The following is a 22693-nucleotide window of genomic DNA, read 5'->3' on the forward strand; positions in this document are numbered from 1 at the left end:
TCGGACATGAAACATCACCTTTCGTTTTGCATAATTGTATAATTGCAAAAATTGCAAATTATATATATATTTTTGTACACTTTTTTTAGTCAAGAATGTGTTTTGCATTTATTAACTCTTCATTTTTTTTTCTTGTGTTTTCCTTGTGTTCTCACATTATGTGCTGAACTTTGAATGACAGGTCAGAGTTGTCATTTTTGGTCATTTGACTGATCGGAGGAGGTTTCATTTGTAGGCTTGGGGGTGGGCGGCTGGGTGGGAGTATTTAAGAGAAGCGGGTGAAAAAAGGAGTAAGATAAAGTTTTAGTGCCCATAAAGATGGACACTAAGTTTTGTCTATTACTCATCCTTAGTGCACATTTATTAACAGGTAAGATTTTATATCTGTCTTCCACTGTTTATCTTATTTCTCCTGTAGTATTTACCCTATTCACTTATTTTTCTAATTTTCATCCTGTTGTATTATTATTAGGTCTTTGTCTGTAACTCATATAACTTGTCTTATGAAAGATTTTTTAGTATTTATTGTAAAAAAAAAAGATTATATAAATGTTAAGACAGGAATGGAAATCTAGACGTTCATTTGATCTATTTTTCTATAGTCTAGTTATCATTTACTCAGATTTGTTGTTGTTTTATCAAATATAACGTATTTAATTCAGACACTTTTTTCTCTGCCTCTCTAGAAGCAAACACTGAGGTAGCTGCGGAAGACATTGTAGAAGGACAACCACCCGTATGCCCATGTAAGCGACCAATACACAACATGTTGATTCTCATCTAACTAACCTCAGGTTAGTTCGTTGTGACATACATTAACCTGTCTGCAGCCAATCAGGATGAGATTCTTTAGTCTGGCCTACTGTGCTACTATCGACTGCTGAAGATAGCAGCACTGAACCCTGGTACATGAACCCTGTATGTGTCGAGAGTATTGAATCAGAGGGGTGCCACTCTGTCAACAAATGGTCCAAAGGTCTCCAGTTCATCTGATTACTTAGAACTAACTCTGAAATACTGAAGAAATCATGATAAACTCTAAACATGTGAAATCAGACAATTGTGAAACTGTTACAACAACAAAGTTGTTGTTATTTTTATCACCAGCATTATAGTAACACTTACGTACAATTATTAAATGCTTGTTTTCTTTTCAAGTGTCCGCAAGGTTCAAGAACCTCAGAAAATATGTTTATCAGTATACAGCTGAGAGCAAAAATGGGGTGACGGGTACAGCTAACCTCAGGAATGGGCCAAAGATCTCCTGTCAGGTACAAAAAAAATGAAAAATCTTTAAAATGATTTTGAAAAAGTTTGATTTTTAAATGTTTGCAAACAAATTCTCTTATGCCCTGAAGTCTGCATTTACTTAATTAAAAATACAGAAAAAAAAAGGTAGTGTATCGTGTGTATTTTCTTTCTCCACCATCAGGTTGAAATTGAGGTCCCACAGACCTGCAGCTTTGTCCTTCACACAAAAGAATGTGTCCTGAGCGAGGTGTCGGTCATTGATGCACAGGGTCAGCCTGTTTACAGGCAGGCTGCTGGAGCCGAGGCCTTCCAGCTTGCCATGGAGAAGTATGTGGAACAGCCTATTATATCTGGAATATTCCTCCCCTTAAATAGAGGAAATACATCCTGTTCCTTCACTAATAATAATGAATCTTATATTTTGGTTTTTGAGCATTTGGTTTATGAAACCCTCTTTCCAGGAACCCTCTGAATTTTGTGGTGGAGCAGGTAACCAGTGTTTCCATCTATCCAGAGAAGGATGAACCAGAAAACATTTTGAACATCAAAAGAGGAATCATCTCAGCTCTCCTCGTGCCAGTCCTGGAGGAAGAACACAATGAAAGAATGGTGAGATTAAAACAAAAATGTAAAGTACACACACAAATGCAGTATTAACAATTAATTTTTCATATGTTGTTTATATATCATTTGTGACCTTGGACCACAAAACCAGTCATAAGTAGCATATTTGTAGCAATAGCCAAGAATACATTGTATGAGTTAAAATAACTGATTTTCTTTTATGCCAAAAATCATTAGGATATTAAATAAAGATCATAAGATATTTTGTAAATTTCCTATCGTAAATAGATCAAAACTTAATTCATGATTAGTAATATGCTTCATTTGGACAACTTTAAAGGCGATTTTCTCACAATTTTGATTTTTTACCACACTCAGAATCCAGATTTTCCAATATTTGTATCTCGGGCAAATATCGTCCTATCCTACAAACCATACATCAGTGGAAAACTTATTTATTAGTGTTCAGATGATGTATAAATCTCAGTTTCAAAAAAATGACCCTTATGACTGGTTTTGTGGTCCAGGGTCACATATGTAAAACACACAATCTTTTATATGCAATGTGACCACTTTGTGTTTGGTCAGAAAAAGAAAAGGTGCTGGATCTTAATTTTTTTGTTCAGTTTACGTAACTTTGTATCATTTTTCCCCTAAATCCTAAAACTTTGATTACTTCCCGGTTTAATTGAAAAAATGCTGATTTTCAGTGTGGTTTCAGACTTTGGCTCCCTCTGTAAACCTATATAGACCTAATATAGATTTTCCCTAACAACTTCTCTGTTCTTTTATTTTTAAGAGTACAATCCATGGTATTTGCAAGACAGATATCACAGTCAACTCCAGGAAGGATATCGACACAGATGTCACCGTGGTCAGAGATCTGTCGGACTGCAGCCATTTCTCACCTCACAGTCTCCCCACAAGCCCCCTGTCACTCTTGCCTGGCCTGGTGCGACACACATGCATTATTTCTTTTGATATCCATTCTTTCATAGCAAAAATGTCATTTAAACAACTTCTGAACTTTATCTTTGCAGAATGGACTTATTTCCAAGCTAATCAGCAGTACTCAGACTTGCAACTATCAGTTTGATAACAGGAGAAAGCACATGACTGAAGCTCAGTGTACAGAGAAGCATCTCTTCATCCCGTTCTCACATGAGTATGTAATCTCTACACATAAAGTCTTTGTTTAGTAATGACGACATCACAATTGATGTCAGACCTGCCAAAACACATACAGTTGAGGTCAAAAGTTTACTTACACCTTGCAGAATATGGAAAATGTTAATTATTTTACCAAAATAAGAGGGGTCATACAAAATGCATGTTATTTTTTATTTAGTACTGGCCTGAATAAGGTATTTCACATAAGAGACGTTTATGTAAAGTCCACAAGAGAAAATAATACTTGAATTTTTAAAAATGACCCTGTTCAGAAGTTTACATATGCTTAATTGTTAATACAATGTTGTTACCTGAATGATCCACAGCTTTTTGTTTAGTGATAGTTGTTTGTGAGTCCCTTGTTTGTCCTGAACAGTTAAACTGTCTGCTGTTCTACAGAAAAATCCTTCAGGTCCTACAAATGGTTGGTTTTTCAGCATTTTTGCATATTTGAACCCTTTCCAACAATGACTGTATGATTTTAAGATTCATCTTTTCACAATGAGGACAACTGAGGGACTCATATGCAACTATTACAGAATGTTCAAACACTCCAGAAAGAAACACAGTGCATCAAGAGCCGGGGGGGTGAAAACTTTTTAAATTTAAAGATCAGGGTAAATTTAACTTATTTTGTCTTCTGGGAGAGATATACGCATCTTCTGTAGCTTCTGAAGGGCTGTACTAAATGAAAAAAATATATAATATTTCAGCAAAATAAGAAAAACGTACACATATTCATTCTGTTCAAAAATTTACACCCCCAGCTATTAATGCATCGTGTTTCCTTCTGAAGCATCAGTGAGTGTTTGAACCTTCTGTAATAGTTGCATATGAGTCCCTCAGTTGTCCTCAGTGTGAAAAGATGAATCTCAAAATCATACAGTCATTGTTGGAAAAGGTTCAAATACAGAAAAATGCTGGAAAACCAAAGAATTTGTGGGACCTGAAAGAATTTTCTGAAGAACAGCAGGCAGTTTAACAGTTCAGGACAAACAAATGACTCATGAACAACTATCACTAAAAAACAGCTGTGGATCATTCAGGTAACAACACAATAAGAATCAAGTGTATGTAAACTTTTGAACGGGGTCATTTTTATAAATTCAACTATTATTTTCTCTTGTGGACTATATGTAAATGTATTTTGTGTGAAATATCTTATTTAGGTCAATACTAAATAAAAAATAACTTTTATTTTGGTAAAATAATTAATATTTTGCAGATGTTTATAAAATGTGCTATTATTTCTCCTATAGGGGGCAGTATGGTATCTCCTCAGAAGTAAAACAGAGTCTAATGCTACAGGATTCAGTGAAAATAAACAACAGATATTTCAACAAAGATGGTAAGTGGAATAAGCTCTAAAAATCTAAAAATTACTTTGTACTTTACAAGAATTATTCAGATTTTGAAAGGTTTGGAGGTATGAATATATGAATAAGCAAATGTCTTTGCTCTGTTCAGATACTCTTGAGAAGAAGCTCTTTTTGGAGGAGGTGGAGGACAAACTTCCTGTTCAGTCAAAGGATGATGTGCTTGCCACAGTGAGAGAGCTGAATATGCTTAGCAGCTCAGGAAAGAGTCAACAGCGAGCCAGCCTCTTCCACAAGTTGGTGTCTGAAGTGCGTGGCTTGAAAAACGAGACGCTGTCTGGAGCTGCTGATGAGATGATGAAGATCTCAGAGTGGCTTACGTGGCAGACGCTCTTTCAGTGTGGAACCGATGAATGTACCAGTGCCATCATGCAGATCCTCAGGACTTTTGATGAATCAGCCAGAGAAGTGGATGCTATAGTTTATGCTTTGAGTCTCTTACCCCAGGCCAGCCCTCAGAAGGTTAGAGATATGTTGAGCATGGCTCAAAACAAGCAAAGCAAATCCATCATGTATGCTCTTGCCAACACAGTGAAACAGTAAGTGCTAGTAATATTTACACAGTTTGGATACAGTAGGTCATTTGATTTTCTGTTCAGATTTTTGTTTACAACTGTCTGTAATTCACACCAGACTTCCTCAAGACCAAGCAACATCAACACCAGAAGTTAAGGAAGTAGCTGAATTCATGGAATTCATGCTAGGTGATTGTTCTAGAGATGAAGACAGTACTTACCTTACATTAAGGGTATGTGTCACATCTATTTATCTGATCAATATGTAATGAACATTAATTATTCAATATTAACCAAAGTATGTGTTGTATAGGTTATTGGAGTCATGGGAAAGTACATGGAGGGATTCCCATCTCTGAAGTCTTCTCTTCTAAATTGCATGGGCCAGACGTACGCTTCTCTGCCAGTACAAAAAGCAGCTATCCAGGCTTTCAGACTCATGGAAATGGAATCAGATGTAAATCAACTCTTGTTAAGATTTACAGTGTTTAAATTATCATTATTCCACACTAGACATTCTTAAAGATGCATTAGTCACCCAAATGAATTTTATTTAGTACCTGAACCACTTGGACACTTGAATTTAAAGTAAAAAACAGCCAGTATAATTTGGATTAATTGCTAAAGCGCTTGATATTTTGATTTCTTGCAACTAGGTGAAAAATGCCCTGATACAGCAGTATGAGAATTCAGAGGCACCTGCCCAAAAACGCATTTCAGCATATCTGATGCTCATGAGGAACCCTGAAGAAGCAAACAAGGTGCTGAGGACACTCAAAACTGAGCAAAATGAGCAAGTTAAAAGCTTTGTCTCTTCTCATATCGCTAACATATTGGAATCCGAAGATCCGACCCTAAGCACGTATGTACACTAATATTTCAAATGCTGAGTGTGTTTATTATTAAGATTAATTATTAATTACAAAATTATTTGTCTTAATGTTTTTTATTGGAAACAGAAAATGTGCTGAGGATGTTGTACAATGGATGCTGTATTAAGATTAAAGATTTTGTCATTAGAGGATGAATTCTAACCTTAAACAAAATAATACTTTTTATGTTGTCAAGATAAGCTCAGTCTTCATACCTTTTATCAGACATAACTTTAGGAATGTACCAATATTAAAAGTTCCATTAGTTTAATGCTATTACAGATAACTAATTAGTTGCCGATATTAAACTTCTGTATTATTTTGTCATAATAAATTAAAAATAAAACAGTACAAATTAAAATCAGTTGCTTATAACATAATGTGCTGCAAGAAAAATGTATATTACATTTTACAGTGTTATTAAATTTGTATTGTTTTAAAATATTAACTTTAAGTGACCATTAGATGATGATAAATGTAATCTAAAAGTAAAAATAAGGTTAATAATATTGGCCGATAACCAATACAGGCAATGATATGTTGTGCATCCCTAATTAATTTATGTTTTGTGTATTTTTAGAACAAAGGACTACATTCTAAAAGCTATACGGGGAGATGCGAGCTTCAACCCTGTGGACTTCACAAAGTTCTCACATAACTACAAAATTGAAGTCCCGCTGGTTGGCTCAGTAGAAAGCAACATGATTTTTGACTCTGCTAATTACATGCCCAGAGAAATCATGTTAGCCACCACACTTGACAATTTCAATGCAGAAATACTTGAGGTACTGTATGAGTTTTTTATTAAAAGGCTCTATGTTCTATATCGAGGTGCCCAATCATGGTCCTGGAGGGCTGGTGTCCTGCAGAGTTTAGCTCCAACCCCAATTAGACACACCTGAACCAGCTAATCAAGCTCTTACAAGGCATACTAGAAACTTCCTGGCAGGTGTGTTGAGGCAAGTTGGATCGAAACTGCAGGACGCTGGCCCTCCAGGAACGAGTTTGGGCACATCTGTTCTATATGTTGTGTCCATATTTTCCCATTATATGAATGCATGTGATGACTTCTTTTCTAGATTGGTCTTGAAGGTGAAGGCTTTGAGCCGGCCATTGAAGTTCTCTTTGGTGAAAATGGTTTCTTCCCTGATACAATCTCAAAAGCTTTGTACTGGGTCAATGAAAAGATTCCACATCCCGTCAAACGGGTTTTGGATAAGTGGATTTCCCCACTTAGAGGTGAAAGGATGAAAAGACAGGTATGTAATAAGGAATCTTTTGTGTGTATAATGAAAATCCATCTAAATAAAAAATAATGCTTAAAAGGAACCCTGGGTATTAAGACTTGTATGGCTTAATATAACGTAAACAATGTCACAACCGGAACACAACTCGGAAAGTCTTCACTGCTTTCCTAGCAATAAGAAGAGGAGAAAAGAATAAGAAGATACCTGTGGACGAATAAAACTTCCTAAACAGCTTACATGCATTTGGTTTAAGCCTACGCTTATATTCATCACTACCTGTAAGCTCTTTCAGTAGCTGTGGTCTACTAAAATCCTCAAAGGCATCAGGGCGAAAGTGGAAAGAACAAAGACGCAGGTCTTTAGGAAGTTTTATTCGTCCACAGGCATCTTTCATTCTTTTCTCCTCTTCTTATCGCTGGGAAAGCAGTGAGGACTTGCATCGCTTCTCTTGTTGCCCTTTGACTGAAAATTACAACCAGAAGCCGCACAATGTGGCATTGTATCGTCACAGTTGTGCTGTTGGAAAAATGTGGTAAAAACATCAGCACAGTTGTGTTGTGGTGAAAATAGCAACAAGTAGTGCCAGTAGCACACTGAGTGCAACCATTTGACATTGTAAAATAATAGCTCCCCCTAACATCCAAAATATGATAAAACAATGTGGATTTTTTTAAATAACGTAAATCTTTCATGGGTTTTCTACTACATATTTCAGTAAGAGACATCATTTATGTTATATTAAGCCATACAAGTCTTAGTACCCTGGGTTCTTTTTTAAAGAAACACATTCTCTCTCAGGTTCCTCAGGATATCATGAGAAGTGTGGAAGAATACCTATCAGAGTTCAAAAAACGCCTTGAACAGATTGAAGACGCTCCTAAAGGCTTGGCCTACCTGCGGTTTATGGGAACAGAACTGGGATACTTGAAGACTAATGAGCTCAGTCTCATCATTCACTACATTAAACTATACACAGAGACATTTAAATCGATGTCTATGAATGTAAGTGTTATTAGATTTTGAAAATAAGATACACTATCTGTATTACTCTGAAAATATCAGTCTTCATCAACTAAATCTAACTCTACTAAGTGTGATATTCTCTTTTCATTGTAGTTCATGGGAAAGCTAATATCTAGCTTAGAGAATGAGCTTTTTGTCCACTATATGTTCTTGGACAAAGCCTTTATGCTTCCTACAAGTGCTGGCTTTCCACTGAAGCTTTCCCTATCTGGAGTTCTGGCCCCTGGAGCCAAAGGAGGCCTGACTATTGACCGCATGATGGTAATCCTTCTCGCTAATGTGTTTTGTCAAATCACAATTAAGTAGCAAATTGTTGATGTTTTTCTGTTATTATTCTCAGCAACAGCTCTCATTCATGCCATCTGTGGGCATTGAGTTTGTTACCCAAATGGGCGTTTATATCCCGGAATTTGTGGTAGCTGGGATTGAAACACACACAAACATGTACCATGAAAGTGCTGTGAATGCCAAGGTCACCATAAGTGACAGTCAGATCAAGCTTTCCATCCCTGCGCCACAGGGAAACATCCAGGTCTTTAGCATCAGGTAGGCCAGCTGAACTCTCTGTATTCTACATTAGATGCTTTCTTACCATGCATTTGTGCTTTTGCATAAACATATTTAAGGGTCACTTCATTCTGTACTACTGATAGTAGGAGAAATACATTTTTTCAAAAATTAGAATGGAACATAATGGAATAAATAAAATGTTTCTTCTCTCTTTTCCACTACAGCAACAAGATGCTCTCAGTGACCACCACTCAGACTAAGATTGTCCCCTCCATGGTAGAGGACAGGACTGACTCTACAGAGTGTAATCCCATTTTTCCTGGGATGAATTACTGCACAATTTTGCGGTATTCAAATGCTAGTTCCACCAATAATGCACCATACTATCCTCTCACAGGAGAGACAAGGTGAGAAACAGGTGGATGCAGAGTATGCAAACAACTTATTTACTTCCAAGGTCTGTGCACTAAAAAATAGGAATAAATCATTTCTTTCCAGGTTTGCTCTGGAACTTCAACCTACAGGAGAAGTGCCTGAGTATACGGCAACCATTGCCTATGCATTGCTGAGAGAAGGAAAGGATGGGCGCCATAAAGTCGACTCTTTGAAAGTTGTTCTCAAGGCTGAGGGTAAGTTGTAAAACAATTTTAAAGGGATAGTTCACCCAGAAATGAAAATTCTGTCATTAATTACTCACCCTCATGTCGTTCCAAAACTGTAAGACCTTTGTTCATCTTTGGAACACAAATTAAGAAATTTTTGATGAAATATGAAAGCTTTCAGACCCTGCACAGACAGCAACGCAACTCAATTTAATGCAATTCAACGCCCAGAAAGGTAGTAAGGACATCGTTAAAACTGTCCATGTGACATCAATGGTTAAACTTTTTGTGCGCATACATTCTTCCACTCGTAAACAAGGCGCAACGGAGCATCACGCATACATTGTGGTACTCTCGAGAATAATGAGAATAGTGAGAATAATGATTCATTTTGCACTACTGAGATTTTTTCCAATCAAATCCATTTGCACCCCATTAACAAGTAGCAAATCATTGTTCAAGGCTGTGATGTAACTAAAATGGTATATTTAATGAAAAATGTGTAAACTAAGGAAATTTTGCACTTTTAAATGTATTTATTTGGTCAAGATTGCTTGCATTTCAGTGAATGTGGGTTGTATAATGTCTAAGAATTTGAAATCGGTCTAAAAACCAGTTCCTTTTATTTTAAGGTGCTGAGCCAACTGAAGCCACAGCAGTTGTGAAATACAACCGCAATAAGAACATCCTCACCACCGACTTCCAGATTCCTGATTATGACCTTGAAGCTGGCATCAAATTGGCAGTTACAGATAGCATTGCTAAAGGAAAGAAGATGCGTGGCATTACAATTGACGTAACTAACAAAGACATCCCGCAACTTTCCCTAGTTGGACATGCCAGGTAAACATTTTTTTAAATACTCTAAAAAGAGTAAACACTCAATAGTAGGGGGAAAATATCTAGGAGTAAATATCTCTATTTTACATATAGTCCACAAGAGAAAATAATGTCGAATTTATAAAAATGACCCTGTTCAAAAGTTTACATACGCTTAATTTACACCGTATTGTTACCTGAATGATTCACAGCTGTTTTTTGGGGGTTTTTTTGGGTTTAGTGATAGTTGTTCATGACTCCCTTGTTTGTCCTGAACAGGTTTAACTGCCCGCTGTTCTTCAGAAAAATCTTTTAGGTCCCACAAACTTTGGTTTTTCAGCATTTTTGTGTATTTGAAACCTTCCCAACAATGTATGATTTTGATGACTGTATGATTTTGAGATCCATATTTTCACACTGAGGATAACTGAGGAACTCTATTACAAAAGGTTCAAATGCTCACTGATGCTTCAGAAGGAAGAACTGTGCATTAAGAGCCAGGGGTGTAAACTTTTGAACAGAATGAAGATATCACTAAAAAACAAACAAAAAAACAAAAAAACAGCTGTGGATCATTCAGGTAACAACACAGTATTAAGAATCAAGCGTATGTAAACTTTTGAACGTGGTCATTTTTATAAATTTAACTATTATTTTGTCTCGGGGACTATATGTACACGCCTTTAATGTGACATATCTTATTCAGGTCAGTACTAAATTAAAAATAACATGCATTTTGTATGATCCCTCTTATGTTGGTCAAATAACTAATATTTTGAATATTCTGCAAGGTGTATGTAAACTTTTGACCTCAACTGTTTGTATGTGTTTCTGAGCAGGTTAGAGGCTATGACGGACGGTCTGATTGAGCTTAAGTTGGCAGTGCCAGCACTACAGATGGAGTCCTCTGCCACAGCCACACTAAAGCATAACAACGGGCTCATCCTGCAGCTTGAAACTGCCTTTAGCATGCCAGAGACTACATCTGTGCAAAAAGCCATCCTCAGATACGGTAATGAAGCACACATAGTTAATGAAGCAATCATTCCTGAAATTAATTTGTCATTGAGTTTTTAACTGGTGACTTTGCAGATAATAACAAGGTTGAACTTGAAATGAAGTCGGACATAAACTCTGAAGTTGATCAACTTTTTCCAAATATGGAGGAGTACCGTAGCAAGCTGCAGGCGAGTATTGATGATGTCCTTGATCAGAAAGTCACCAAGACTGACATGAAACTTCGTCACATTGTTGCAAAAGGGTTAGAGGTAAGTGCATCAAATCAAGCTTGTCTAAATTACCAAATTTTTTTGAATGACTGTTGAAAATGAACATTTCATAATCAGTCTTTTTATTCGTAGGCAGCGAATATTTGGCTGGATAAAATAGCAGCAGGCAGTACATTCGTGAACATACAGAGGGGCAAAAGAAGCACACCTGAACTCACCTTGCCATCTTTGCCAGAAAAATTATATCTTAAATCGTGAGTGATATTTTAGGAACATTTTGTTATTTTTAAAAAATAAAACAAAATAAAATCAGCAGATATAAGGGAGACCAGCTAAAAACTATTGGGGCATGTTGTCACAAAAGACATGTTACATTAAAGGGGACATCAGATGCAAAATTCACTTTTAAATGGTGTTTGCATATGTGTCTAAGCAGTGTGTGGACACAACCACCCTAAAATGACGGAAATCCTTTGACTCCTTGTTTAATCCCTAAAAGACCATAACAGTCTCAATAATCAATCTGTTTTGATTTTCTGAGTAGTATGATGTCATACTGTTCAGGCCCCGCCCACAACAGCTGACGGACTGTGCCGTATTAGCATATCTCCACCCTCAGACAGTTGTATGCTCTCCGCCATTTTCTCCGCACTTGTTTTTTTTAAAGGTAACGCGCCACAAAATACACCAAAAAGAAAGAGAGGCGCGGAGTGAACAGTAGCTCATTATCATTTAAAGAGACACGCATCGAAACGGGTCACTATGAACAGAGCTGATTTTGACATGGTAAAAAGGTGTTGTTTTACATTGCCATTGAGGAATTTAAACCAAAGTATGTTACAGATATTTAATAAAGACCCTAAAGAATCATACCAACTTGTAAAAAAATAGGCATCCGATGTCCCCTTTAACATTTTATATAATATAATGAAAATGTGTGTAATGTGTGTCCAAACTTTAGACTTGTAATCTTTATATACAGATATATTGTATACATTGATATTGACTATAAGCTTCTCTCTCTTTTTTATGTTCAGCGATGCATTGATGAGATACCAGTTCAACAAAGGCAGAATCTCCATTTCACTTCCTCTTCTCTTGGGAGGAAAGTCATCTGCTGAACTCAACATTCCTCCCACCCTCACACTCCCACAGATTCAAATTCCCTTCATTGGCCTAGAAATTCCTGAGAACAACTACAAGATTCCAGCATTCACAATTCCCAAATCTTTGGACTTCTCCTTACCTATGTTAGGTGTAGCAGAGGTGTCTGTCAAGACGAACAGCAACTTTTATGACTGGGAGGGCTCTATCTTAGGGGGAAACAACACTGTTGATGTTCCCAATTACATTGCTAAGTACAAAATGATGGCCAGCTGCCCCTTGACACCCCTGTCATACAAAATTGAAGGTATTTAAGGCATCAAAAACCATATTAACCTAATCTACAAAAATGTTTGTCATAATGGCATCTTCAGGTTTTTATTTACATGTTTTTTCTTCTCTTCACATAGGTATGGGCATGATCACTGGTACAGTAGATGATACTTTGAAGTACCTTGTAAATGGATCTATCAGTCATTGTTTACTTGACGCCAGCCTTAGCGTCTCTGAAACTATGAGTATGGCTGATAAGATCAGTGGTAGGACCAACTACAGGATTGAAGCATCTAGTCCACTTGGTCTGCAAACCTCTTTGCATTATTCGGCTCAGTCAGCTTCCATGAATGATGAGATCATTGGAGATGGAAACTTTGATGGATTTATCAGCATAGGCTCTCTCTATGCCAACTCCACCCTCAGCCAGTCCTACATCTTCAGTATGCTCAAAAGAGAAGGAAAAGGAGAGTCCACATTGAAGTTTGACTCTTCAATCATCCAAGGCCAGAATGTGATCAAAGGATCCTACGTCAATGGAGAGCTGTCGCTTTTGTCCAAAACAAATGTGCAAAATGACGTTCTGAAGCATGTGGTGGAGTTAAAGCACAAGAAAGGGCAGCTATCTGTAAAGTCGGATGGTAGTACAACGGCACTTGGAAAAGCTCTGCGCTGTAAAGCTGAACTTAATGTCACAAGTGAACAAGCCACACTGAAAGTTGAAACCCAGGCGGATGATGCAACACATCGTGCGTACTCCCTCCTTACTGGATCCTTAAACAGTAACGGCCTTGAAATAAACATAGAAGGTTTGCTGAATTTCAAAGACGGACGTGGGACACACAAAGGCGCGCTTACTTTTGGAGCAAATGGCTTGACCTCCAGTTGCATGACTACCATTGAGGGAAGCTTTTTTACTTTTGAGAAAACCATCAGTGTTGGTATCAATGGTGATGGAGCCTCTATGTCTCTTGTATCCAAAGGATCAGCACAGGATAACACAGTTGAGCTCAGTACGGAGGGTAAGATTTCACCCAAAGAACTGTCTCTAACCAGTGTTTTGAAAGGAAATGCCTTTGGTGGAACTGCAAGAAACACCATGAACTTTGGTATTGATAAGCAAGGACTGAGTCTATCTAATACCATGATGGGTAATTTACAGAAAATGAGATCGGAGTGCACACATACCCTTACTGTAACTTTATGGACCTTGGCTTTCCGTTCCAAAACTGACAATTTCATCTGCGATGGAGCATCCTACAACCATGACATGAAAATTAACATGAAGCCGTTTGTCACATCACTAAGTGCAAATAACAAACTTGAGATGTTTGATTTTGGACTCAGCGGTGATGGCCGCCTTAAGATAGAGCCATTTAAGATGGATGTAGCTGGAAGCCTCAGTGGAAAGTATGGGGATGAGGATAACGTTAAGCACAGCTGTCAGTTTACTTACGCAGATCTGGCTGGTACTGTCAAGTGCAATACAACAGTGAAAGTTTTCGATTCCCAGATGAGTAACAACTTTGACCTGGACTTTGCAGGACTGTCTTCTGTTATGAACAGCAAGACTCAAGTAAATTGCGAATCTTTACGTCTTGAAAATAACATTCGCACAATGGCCATGCCTTTTAGCCTTACAATCGATGCCATTTTGAACAGCGATGGCACTGTGAAGTTTTATGGGAAACACACTGGTCAGCTCTACAGTAAGTTCCTTTTGAAAGCTGAGCCATTGGCCATTGCTAAGTCCCATGAATACAGAGTGTCTGCTGTACACATGTTGCCAAACGGACAGTCAGCTGAAACACACATTGAAAATAAGTGTGACAGCTTGCTGATACCTAACGAACAATCTGTGGTGTGGAAATTCAAGTCGAAGCTAAATAATCACGCCTACAATCAAGATGTCAGTATTTACAACAAAGAAACCGAGATGGGGGTCCAGCTCTCTGGAGTGCTTCAAACTAATCTTTTGAACACGGAAGCAAAATCTAGTGATATTCCGTTAGACAATCAAAAGTTTAGTGCTTCTGGGTTTGTCAAGTATGATAAGACCAGTGACTGTCACATTATTTATCTTCCATTTATTGAGAGCTTCCCTGCTGCCTTTGAAAGCATTAAAAATGCAATTCTGCATAAATTCGAATCCCTACAAAACTACCTCATCAGTTTGGATATCAATGGTTTGATTGGAAATTTTAGGAACAAGTTGGATGAACTCCCTCAAAAAGTGAATGACATCATAATGGACATGGACCTAGAGAAAAAAGTCAACATTGTCAAGAACCAGCTGATTTCCCTCATACATGAATACACCATATCAATAGATGACCTTGATGCATATGCTGAGAAATTTAAGGAGTCTTCTAAAAAGAATATCATTGATTTAGCAACAAAAATTAGGGATGTGATGATTCAAATCAAAGATGGCATTGAGAGTGGATCGTGGGCCAATTCCGTCTCTGACATTTTGATGCAGATTGGAGATGAGATAAAAGCTTTTGATGAGAAGTATGAAATAACCAAAACAATTATCAGAGGCATTGATGGTATTGAAGATATAATAAGACAGATTGATTTACAAAAGCTGCAGGACAGCAGTGCTGCTTGGTTGAAACAACTGGATGCAAAATATGAAATTAAAACCAAACTTCAGGAAAAGCTGAGCGAACTGAGGAAGATTGTTGAGACATTTGACATCAAGATGTTACTTGAGGGTCTGAGAGACTATATAATCTCATTCGACTTGACTGAATATGTGGAAGACCTATCCGGTCAAATCCCATACGATGACATAGAGAGAGTGCTGGATTCTGCGAAAGATGTAATTGTAAACTGGATAGAGGAGTACGAAATTCCAGAGAAAATCAATAGGGTTTACTTAAATGCACAAGAGCTTATTTTACGCTATGAAATTGACAAGAAAATTGAAGTTTTTGTGGAGCAGGCCATTATATTAGTCAAGCAGTACAGAATCCAAGAGCTGGTACAGGCTGTAGTGGAAACTTTAAAATCTATCCAGTTTGAGTACATCTCTGATAAGGTTATGGAGGTCTTGGATAGCATTGTTTCTCTGTTAAAGCTGATGGATTTCAAACAAATTATAGATGATTTAAATGAGTACATTCTCATGATTATAAAGACCTTAAGGACTTTTGATTACAACACATTTGTTGATGAAATGAATGAAAAACTCAAGGAAGTAGTTCATTATATTAACAAGCAGATAAATGAAGTGTATGAAATCCCACAAAAAATAGAGGCATCAAGAGAATTTATTAAAGAGATGCAGGTGACTGTTGTTGATTATTTGGAAAGACTGAAAAATACAAGGATAGCTGAGGTTTGCAGGAATGTTATAGATGTAATCGACACCACTGCATATAAAGACATAAAACTGAAGATCCAAGACATTCTTGAGGATGTGAGGCAGAGAATCAATGACATGGACATCACAGATGAAATCTTAGTTTACTTGGAAAGAGCGAGCATTGCTTACGTCAATATGATCGAATTCATTTCATCAAAGTTCACAGAACTCATTGATAAAATTAAGAAGATGGCTGAAAATAAGGAGCTTCTCAATCAAATCAGTCAAGCTGTGGAGGGAATTCTCAATGCCGTAAAGACAGCAGAAATTGACGTACCTACCTTTATTCTTCCATTCACGACTCTTGAGGTTCCCGGCTTTAAGATTAAAATGGCAAAGCTACGCGATATTACAATTCCAGCAATGATAACAACACAGGAATTCACCATTCTGGACCTATTTAGTGTTCCTTCCATCACAGTTGACTTTGATCAAATCAAGCAGAGCATTGTTGAATTCATTGACAAGGTTCGCCAGATAGAAATGCCAGAAGTGGATCCGGAGGCCATCTTTGGAGACTTAAGAGCTTTTTATCTTTCCGACTTGCCTGATTTTACTTTCTCAGAGATCACTCTTACGGAGATCAAATTCCCAGAAATTACTGTTCCAAAACTTAAACTGGAGAGTTTTGAGATCACCATGTTGCCCATCCCTGAAGTCAAAATCCCTGAAATTCCATTTGAACCATGTCTGCCAGCTTTTGGCAAACTTTATGGAGAATTCAAAGTAGATTCTCCTCATTATACACTGATGACGTCAGCAGCTCTTGAGAACACAACAAAAACACCCAAATCTCCACAGTTTAAAGCTACTCTGAACTCAAAGGGAAAGTCGAACTTTGAATTCCTTGATTATAACCTCGATGCAGTGCTTCAAGTTGAAGCTCCAAAAATGAGAAAAATGGTTATTAGCGAAACCATGAAAGTCAGTCACATGGCCTTTGGAATTGACCATGAGGGTTCTGTCATCTTAAGTGGTCCTTCAGCCGAAGCAAAAGCCAAGACAGCTGCCAAAGTCACCACTCGTATATACACAGCTGATTTGATTAATAATGTAGGGATTGCTTTAAAGAATGGAATATCTGCAAATATGGACACAACTTACACCCATAATTTAAACATCCCCACCATAGATCTCTCCAGTCAGGCTATAATAACCAAAAAAGCAGAGGCTCGCTTTGAATCCGGGACAATAACTGTAACAGTCGGAACAGTGGGAAGTGGCAAGTGGTCTCCATCAAGTCCATCAAGGACCACCAAGTCCATTGATGACTATTCCGATGAAATTACACACAAGAGCAATTTGGAATTCACTGTCAATGCTGGCACAGCAAAGCTCAATTTTGATGGAGAAACAAACAGCAGAAACCTAAAGATGAAGCAGTCGGTTAATGCAGAGTCTGTCATTTTGAGCCACATCACCGTTGATGCCAGGGCTGAGACTGAGGCGCCCTTCATCAAAGGCAGTATTTTGACGCTGAAAGGAAAGGCTCAGATGGAGGATGTCCGAATGCAAATTGGAATTTCACATAACGCTGAGCTAATTGGAAAAGTGAGTGGAAGTATATCCAATGCATGTGAGTTCTTGGCTCAACCATTTGAGGTCACACTTGACTGCAGAAATAAAGGGAACTCTAAAATTCTCTTGCCCCTGAAGCTGACTGGAAAAATAGATCTCCAAGATGACTTTGGATTTACTTTGAACTCCAATAAACAAAATGCTTTTTGGGTAGGTCTGGCTCGCTTCAATCAGTACAAATACAGACACAACTTTACTTTGGATAACAGTGAAAATGAAGCTGGAATCTATGCTTTTGTTGATGGTGAAGCCAATCTTGACTTCTTGACCGTTCCACTCAGTATCCCAGAAATTACAATCCCATACCTGAATAAGAAAACACCCAAAATTGAAGAGTTTTCACTTTGGGAAGATTATGGTCTGAAAGATCTTCTGACCACTCCTCAACAATCATTTGACATTGATTTCAAGCTCTTGTATCAGAAGAACCCAGACAAACACACATTTGATCTAAACCTTGAGCCATTCTACGAAGCCTTCGTTGAAAATGCCAAGATCTTGAATTTGCATTTTGAACTCGGACGAGACCACATTTTGGATGCCCTCACCAACTCCTACAACGAAGCCAGAATTCAGTATGGAAAGCACAAAATTGACACATCAAATCAGCCACCAAGATATTTCACTGTTCCTGGATACACAATACCTATACTAAACATTGAGGTTTCAGCCTTCCGAGCCGAACTGCCCGCATTCAGTTATTTCATACCTAAGGAGGTAAGCACACCAAGCTTTAAAGTTCCTTTGATGGGGTTTTCAGTGCCATCATACACCCTTGTGCTTCCGTCTTTGGAGCTACCAGTCTTGCATGTCCCTGAGACCCTTCGAGCCTTGACCCTTCCCACATTTACAATACCAGAAATGCAGAATAGCATAATGATACCCGCGTTTGGAAATATGACGTACGAGTTCTCAGTCAAATCCCCTGTAATAACTCTGAATGCCAATGGCGGCCTGTATAATCAATCTGACGTTATGGTCAAGTTTGATGTCTCATCAACATCCGTGTTCGATGTCCTCAAAGTTAAACTTGATGGCAGTACCACCATCAATAAAAGGAGAGGTTTGAAGATGGCCACAAGTCTGTCCTTGGTACATATGATTGCTGAATGTAGTCATGAAAGCACTGTGAGCCTCTCCAAGAGGAGTTTGGAGGCTTCCTTAACAAACTTGGCTAAAGTTAAGCTCCCAGTTTTTACGATGGACCTAAATCAAGTGCTTCGTGGCAATACCAAGTCTAAACCAAATATAGCCTCTAACATCAAAGTTAGCTACACTTATAATTTACCAGTAATCGAGATGCAAGGCTCTGGAAGCGTGGATCACAATTTAGCTCTTGAGGCACTCTCATCTTATTTCTCTTTGGAGAGCACTTGGAAAGGAACAACAGAAGCAACCGTCATGGAAAGTGCAAATCTTGCTGGATCTTTAAACAATGAAGCAACTATTTATTTAAATGCCAATGGTCTTCGTTCCACACTGAAAACTGATCTAACCTCTAAGATCTACCACCAAAAGGTTGGTTCCTGGAATATGGACGCCACTAAGAACCTCGCTCTCGAAGCTTCTCTTCGGCGTGTTTATGCTACGATGACTTACGCAAGCACCAATGTTGCTAGCATTGCATCGTTTTCAACAAACGGAAAGCAAAATATAAAGGCAACGCTTGAGTTTGTTCCACTGACAACTTTGTCAGCTAATCTTGACATTGACATATCACAACCAAGTAACCTCGGTCATGCTGGCATAGTGCAGAATGCAGATCTTTCCATCACCTCAGACAAGCAAAAATTACTTTGGAGTGGCAAGGAACAACTAGCAACACTGATCCATTCCTCTGATCTGATGCTATCAAACGATCAGTCTGAAATCCGCATGGAAATGTCCGAATCCATTGAGGGGAATGTTGCATTCCTGAAGACCATCAAATTACCAGTCTACCAGAAGAGTCTGTGGGACATATTTAAATTTGGTGAAGTGACCAGTGCTGACCAATTGCAGTTCCTCAGTGCTTCGACTGTTGTTATATACACCAAGAGCATGGAGGGAACACTATTTGCACTGCCTACAAAATTGTTTGAAAATGGCGTCACGTTTAATATCCCACAAATAACAGTCAGAGTTCCTAACTGGTTTAAAAAACTTCAGCAAATGATTAGAGAAGTGGATATGCGAATTGAAGAGCCTGGCCTGGCAGATTATATTTCAATACCACCAGTAATAACTGTTCCAGAGTTTACCGTACCATTGACTACTCTTCATGTACCGTCATTCGTCATTGATTTGACAAATCTACAAATCCCCAATGAGATCAGTACACCTACTTTTGATATCAATTTGCCTGGTTTACCAAAAGTGGAAATCCCTAGCATTAATGCAAAAACAAAATATCTGAAAGACAAAATGGCTCATTTGTTCGTCAGTTTGCCACAGTATGAAATCACCATCTCACCATTTGACCTTCCCAAAGCATTTGACATTGGCGACTACCCAATTCGCCTGGATGACATCACAAAAACGCTATATAATTTTGAATTGCCAAATGTTATCATCCCAGAACAAAAAATCGAAGTCCCAGAGATATCAATCCATCTCCCAGCTGGTGTGTTTATTCCAACCTTTGGTTCCCTATCCGTCACTATCAAAACGTCTACTCCAATTTATAACAATACATGGGCTGGAAATATAGAAAACACAAAGTCAGGAATTGTTTGTACATTGAAGTCCACCTGCGCGTCCACCATGGTTTTCCTCGAGTATAACTTGGATGGTAAGCTTAAAAGACGTCTACACATTCATCTGAGTATTTAATGTTATATCTAATGTTTAAATATTACATTTTTGTCAATGAATATTACAAATTAATATGAATATCCTAGTTATTCCGTTTCACATTCCATTTTTAGCGATTGCCACCATTCTTCTTGAGAATGGAGCTGTGGGTATAGATGGAAAAAGTACGTTTACCCATCAGGATGTGAATATAAACTGGAAGCATGATCTTCATCGGAATCTAAGGTAAGAACAACGTATCAATTTCTCAAATCTAAACATTTGTACAGTGTCCTGTCATAGTTTCCTAATAATGTTTGATGTTTCTTCAGAATGAAACGGGATGAGTCCTCAGTTTCCAGGTAATCTCTTGAATCTCTATTTTACATAGGCCTTGTTTTGCTTTATAGCAATACTAATATTACTGTGAATGTATTTTTACTCCACAGTCCCTCACGACATACACTGGGCATTGACGTGACAAGCCAGACTTTTGCTGACTTGCATTTTCGTTATGCATCACACAACAATGGAATCACGTCTTCGATATCCTCACCGGCAGCTGGCTTCATCGGGTTCCAATTCACTAGGAGGTCACCATCTCAGATTTATGCGAAACTGTTCAGCAGATATTTGGTAAGAAAGTGATCATTTTTGTCAACAATTTGTACAACTTATTCAAATATTCTAATAAATTGTCTGTATTGTTTATCTAGTCAACCCCTGATAAGGACACAGACCTGATGAGTTTCCGTGTTACTTTGAAGAACTCAGAAAAGCTGAGCATCCAAGTTGGCTATCATATCAACGGTCTATCAGATATGATAAATGGCCTTAAAGACAGACTTCCTTCCATCATAGCATCTCTCCACCAGTTTATCAACCAGTACCACGTCAGTTACCTTGGCATTGACCTGAACCGTGCCGCCCTAAAGCTGAAGAACTCACTCTCCAATGGCATCGACAAAGCTTACCAAGAGATCCCACGCATGATCGATTCTCTGCAGACCTCAGTTGAGCAGCTCAGACAACAGGCTAAAAAGATGTGGAGGAGAACGCTGGAGAACTTACCCCAGCTTGATTTCCAAGAGTTGAGCAGAAGGTTCTCCATCAGCGCAAATGAATTTCTTCAGAAGTATGAGTCAAACATGCGGGTTCTTTTGGATGCTGCCATGAAGTTCTTGAGGGACACCAAATTCCACTTACCAGGTCTGGAGGAGAAGCTCACCGGGCAGGAGTTGTACACTAGGATCAGGCAGTCCATTTCCAAAGCAATCGATAGAGCTTCTACAAGGTTTTTTAGTCTCATAGAAACCATTGCTGACACCATTTCAGGTCACATTAATAAAGCAGAATTTACTGTTCCTGGTACCACTAAGGTTATTAGTGGGAAGAAAATTTTGAAAGATCTAAGGTCTGCGATAAAATCAGCAAAGGATCAGATTAAGCAAGCGATAGAGGGATGGGAAAACCTCAAAGTGGAGAATGTGTTCCAGGACCTGTTAAACTCTGTGAAGGTTTACATCCAAAAGGCAGAAGAGTTCCTGAACTCTCTCAAGACAGAAAAACTGGAAGAAATTTCCTCACACATCAATGGCATTTACAAAGAAGCAGAGAACTTAGAGGTGACGCAGAAGATTCGTGAATGGATGCGGGAGGCTAAAAGAGGTTTGTCTGAGCTCAAAGACTTTAGCAAAAGTAAAATCCAGGAGCTGTACAACGAAATATCAAAGGAGAAACTCATCTCTAATCTAAACGATCTTCTCATGATGGTCAATTCATATGTCAATAGTCTGTTTAAGAGCTACCTTGCGTTAATGAAGTCATTGCCATCATATACAGAGCCATATGTACGGGTTTCAAACAAAAAGACGGATGTGGATATTCCTCTTCCTTTCTATTGGAAATCTTTTAGTGAATGGCCCAGCATGGCATAAACCTTTGATCTTAAAATTCTGCATTAGGAACACTTTTTTGTCTACCTTCTTCTTTGTGTCTCCTTAACAGTGTATTATGAACTTTGTATGTCATTTTAGTATTTAATTTGATCTAATTGTAGTAAATTAAAGTATATACCTATGTAATGATTATCTGTCTTGGTGAACAACGTTTTGAGAATATAATTAAGCTAATTTGAGTTTGGAAAATATTGTATTTAAGGAAATGTATAAATAAAAAAGCTGCAAGACATTACATAGATTGGAGTAAAATAATGTGTGCAAACATTATTACAGATAGCAAGTGTTTACATATTCAGAGGACTTCTGCGTGCTTTTTAGTGAAGTTCTGAAAGAACAACATTCCTCAGGTCATCAGAGTGTGGTTTGTTGGTGCTACAACAAATACTGGACAGTTCTCCAAAGTTGTTAATATTACACTATTGGATTTGTGATAGTGTTTACAGCTTTTGGCCAA

At 38.0% G+C, this 22693-nt stretch overlaps 1 protein-coding gene across 1 annotated transcript; it reads left to right on the forward strand.

Annotated features, from left to right (window-relative positions):
- Positions 1-282: 282 nt before the first annotated feature.
- apoba (apolipoprotein Ba) lies at positions 283-22471 on the forward strand. The gene is made up of 29 exons (XM_051134157.1): positions 283-370; positions 687-746; positions 1159-1271; positions 1433-1578; positions 1713-1860; positions 2615-2767; positions 2856-2980; positions 4245-4333; positions 4453-4900; positions 4995-5109; positions 5190-5333; positions 5533-5738; positions 6329-6533; positions 6828-7007; positions 7794-7997; positions 8112-8279; positions 8359-8564; positions 8753-8935; positions 9027-9157; positions 9763-9973; positions 10789-10961; positions 11042-11217; positions 11311-11432; positions 12216-12589; positions 12693-20276; positions 20413-20524; positions 20611-20640; positions 20728-20914; positions 20995-22471. Exons 1-29 carry the CDS (start codon positions 319-321, stop codon positions 22213-22215), a joined length of 13266 nt encoding a protein of 4421 aa, XP_050990114.1. The 5' UTR covers positions 283-318; the 3' UTR covers positions 22216-22471.
- Positions 22472-22693: the final 222 nt, after the last annotated feature.

Source organism: Labeo rohita, chromosome 17 (assembly GCF_022985175.1).
Source record: "Labeo rohita strain BAU-BD-2019 chromosome 17, IGBB_LRoh.1.0, whole genome shotgun sequence".
NCBI lineage: Eukaryota > Metazoa > Chordata > Actinopteri > Cypriniformes > Cyprinidae > Labeo > Labeo rohita.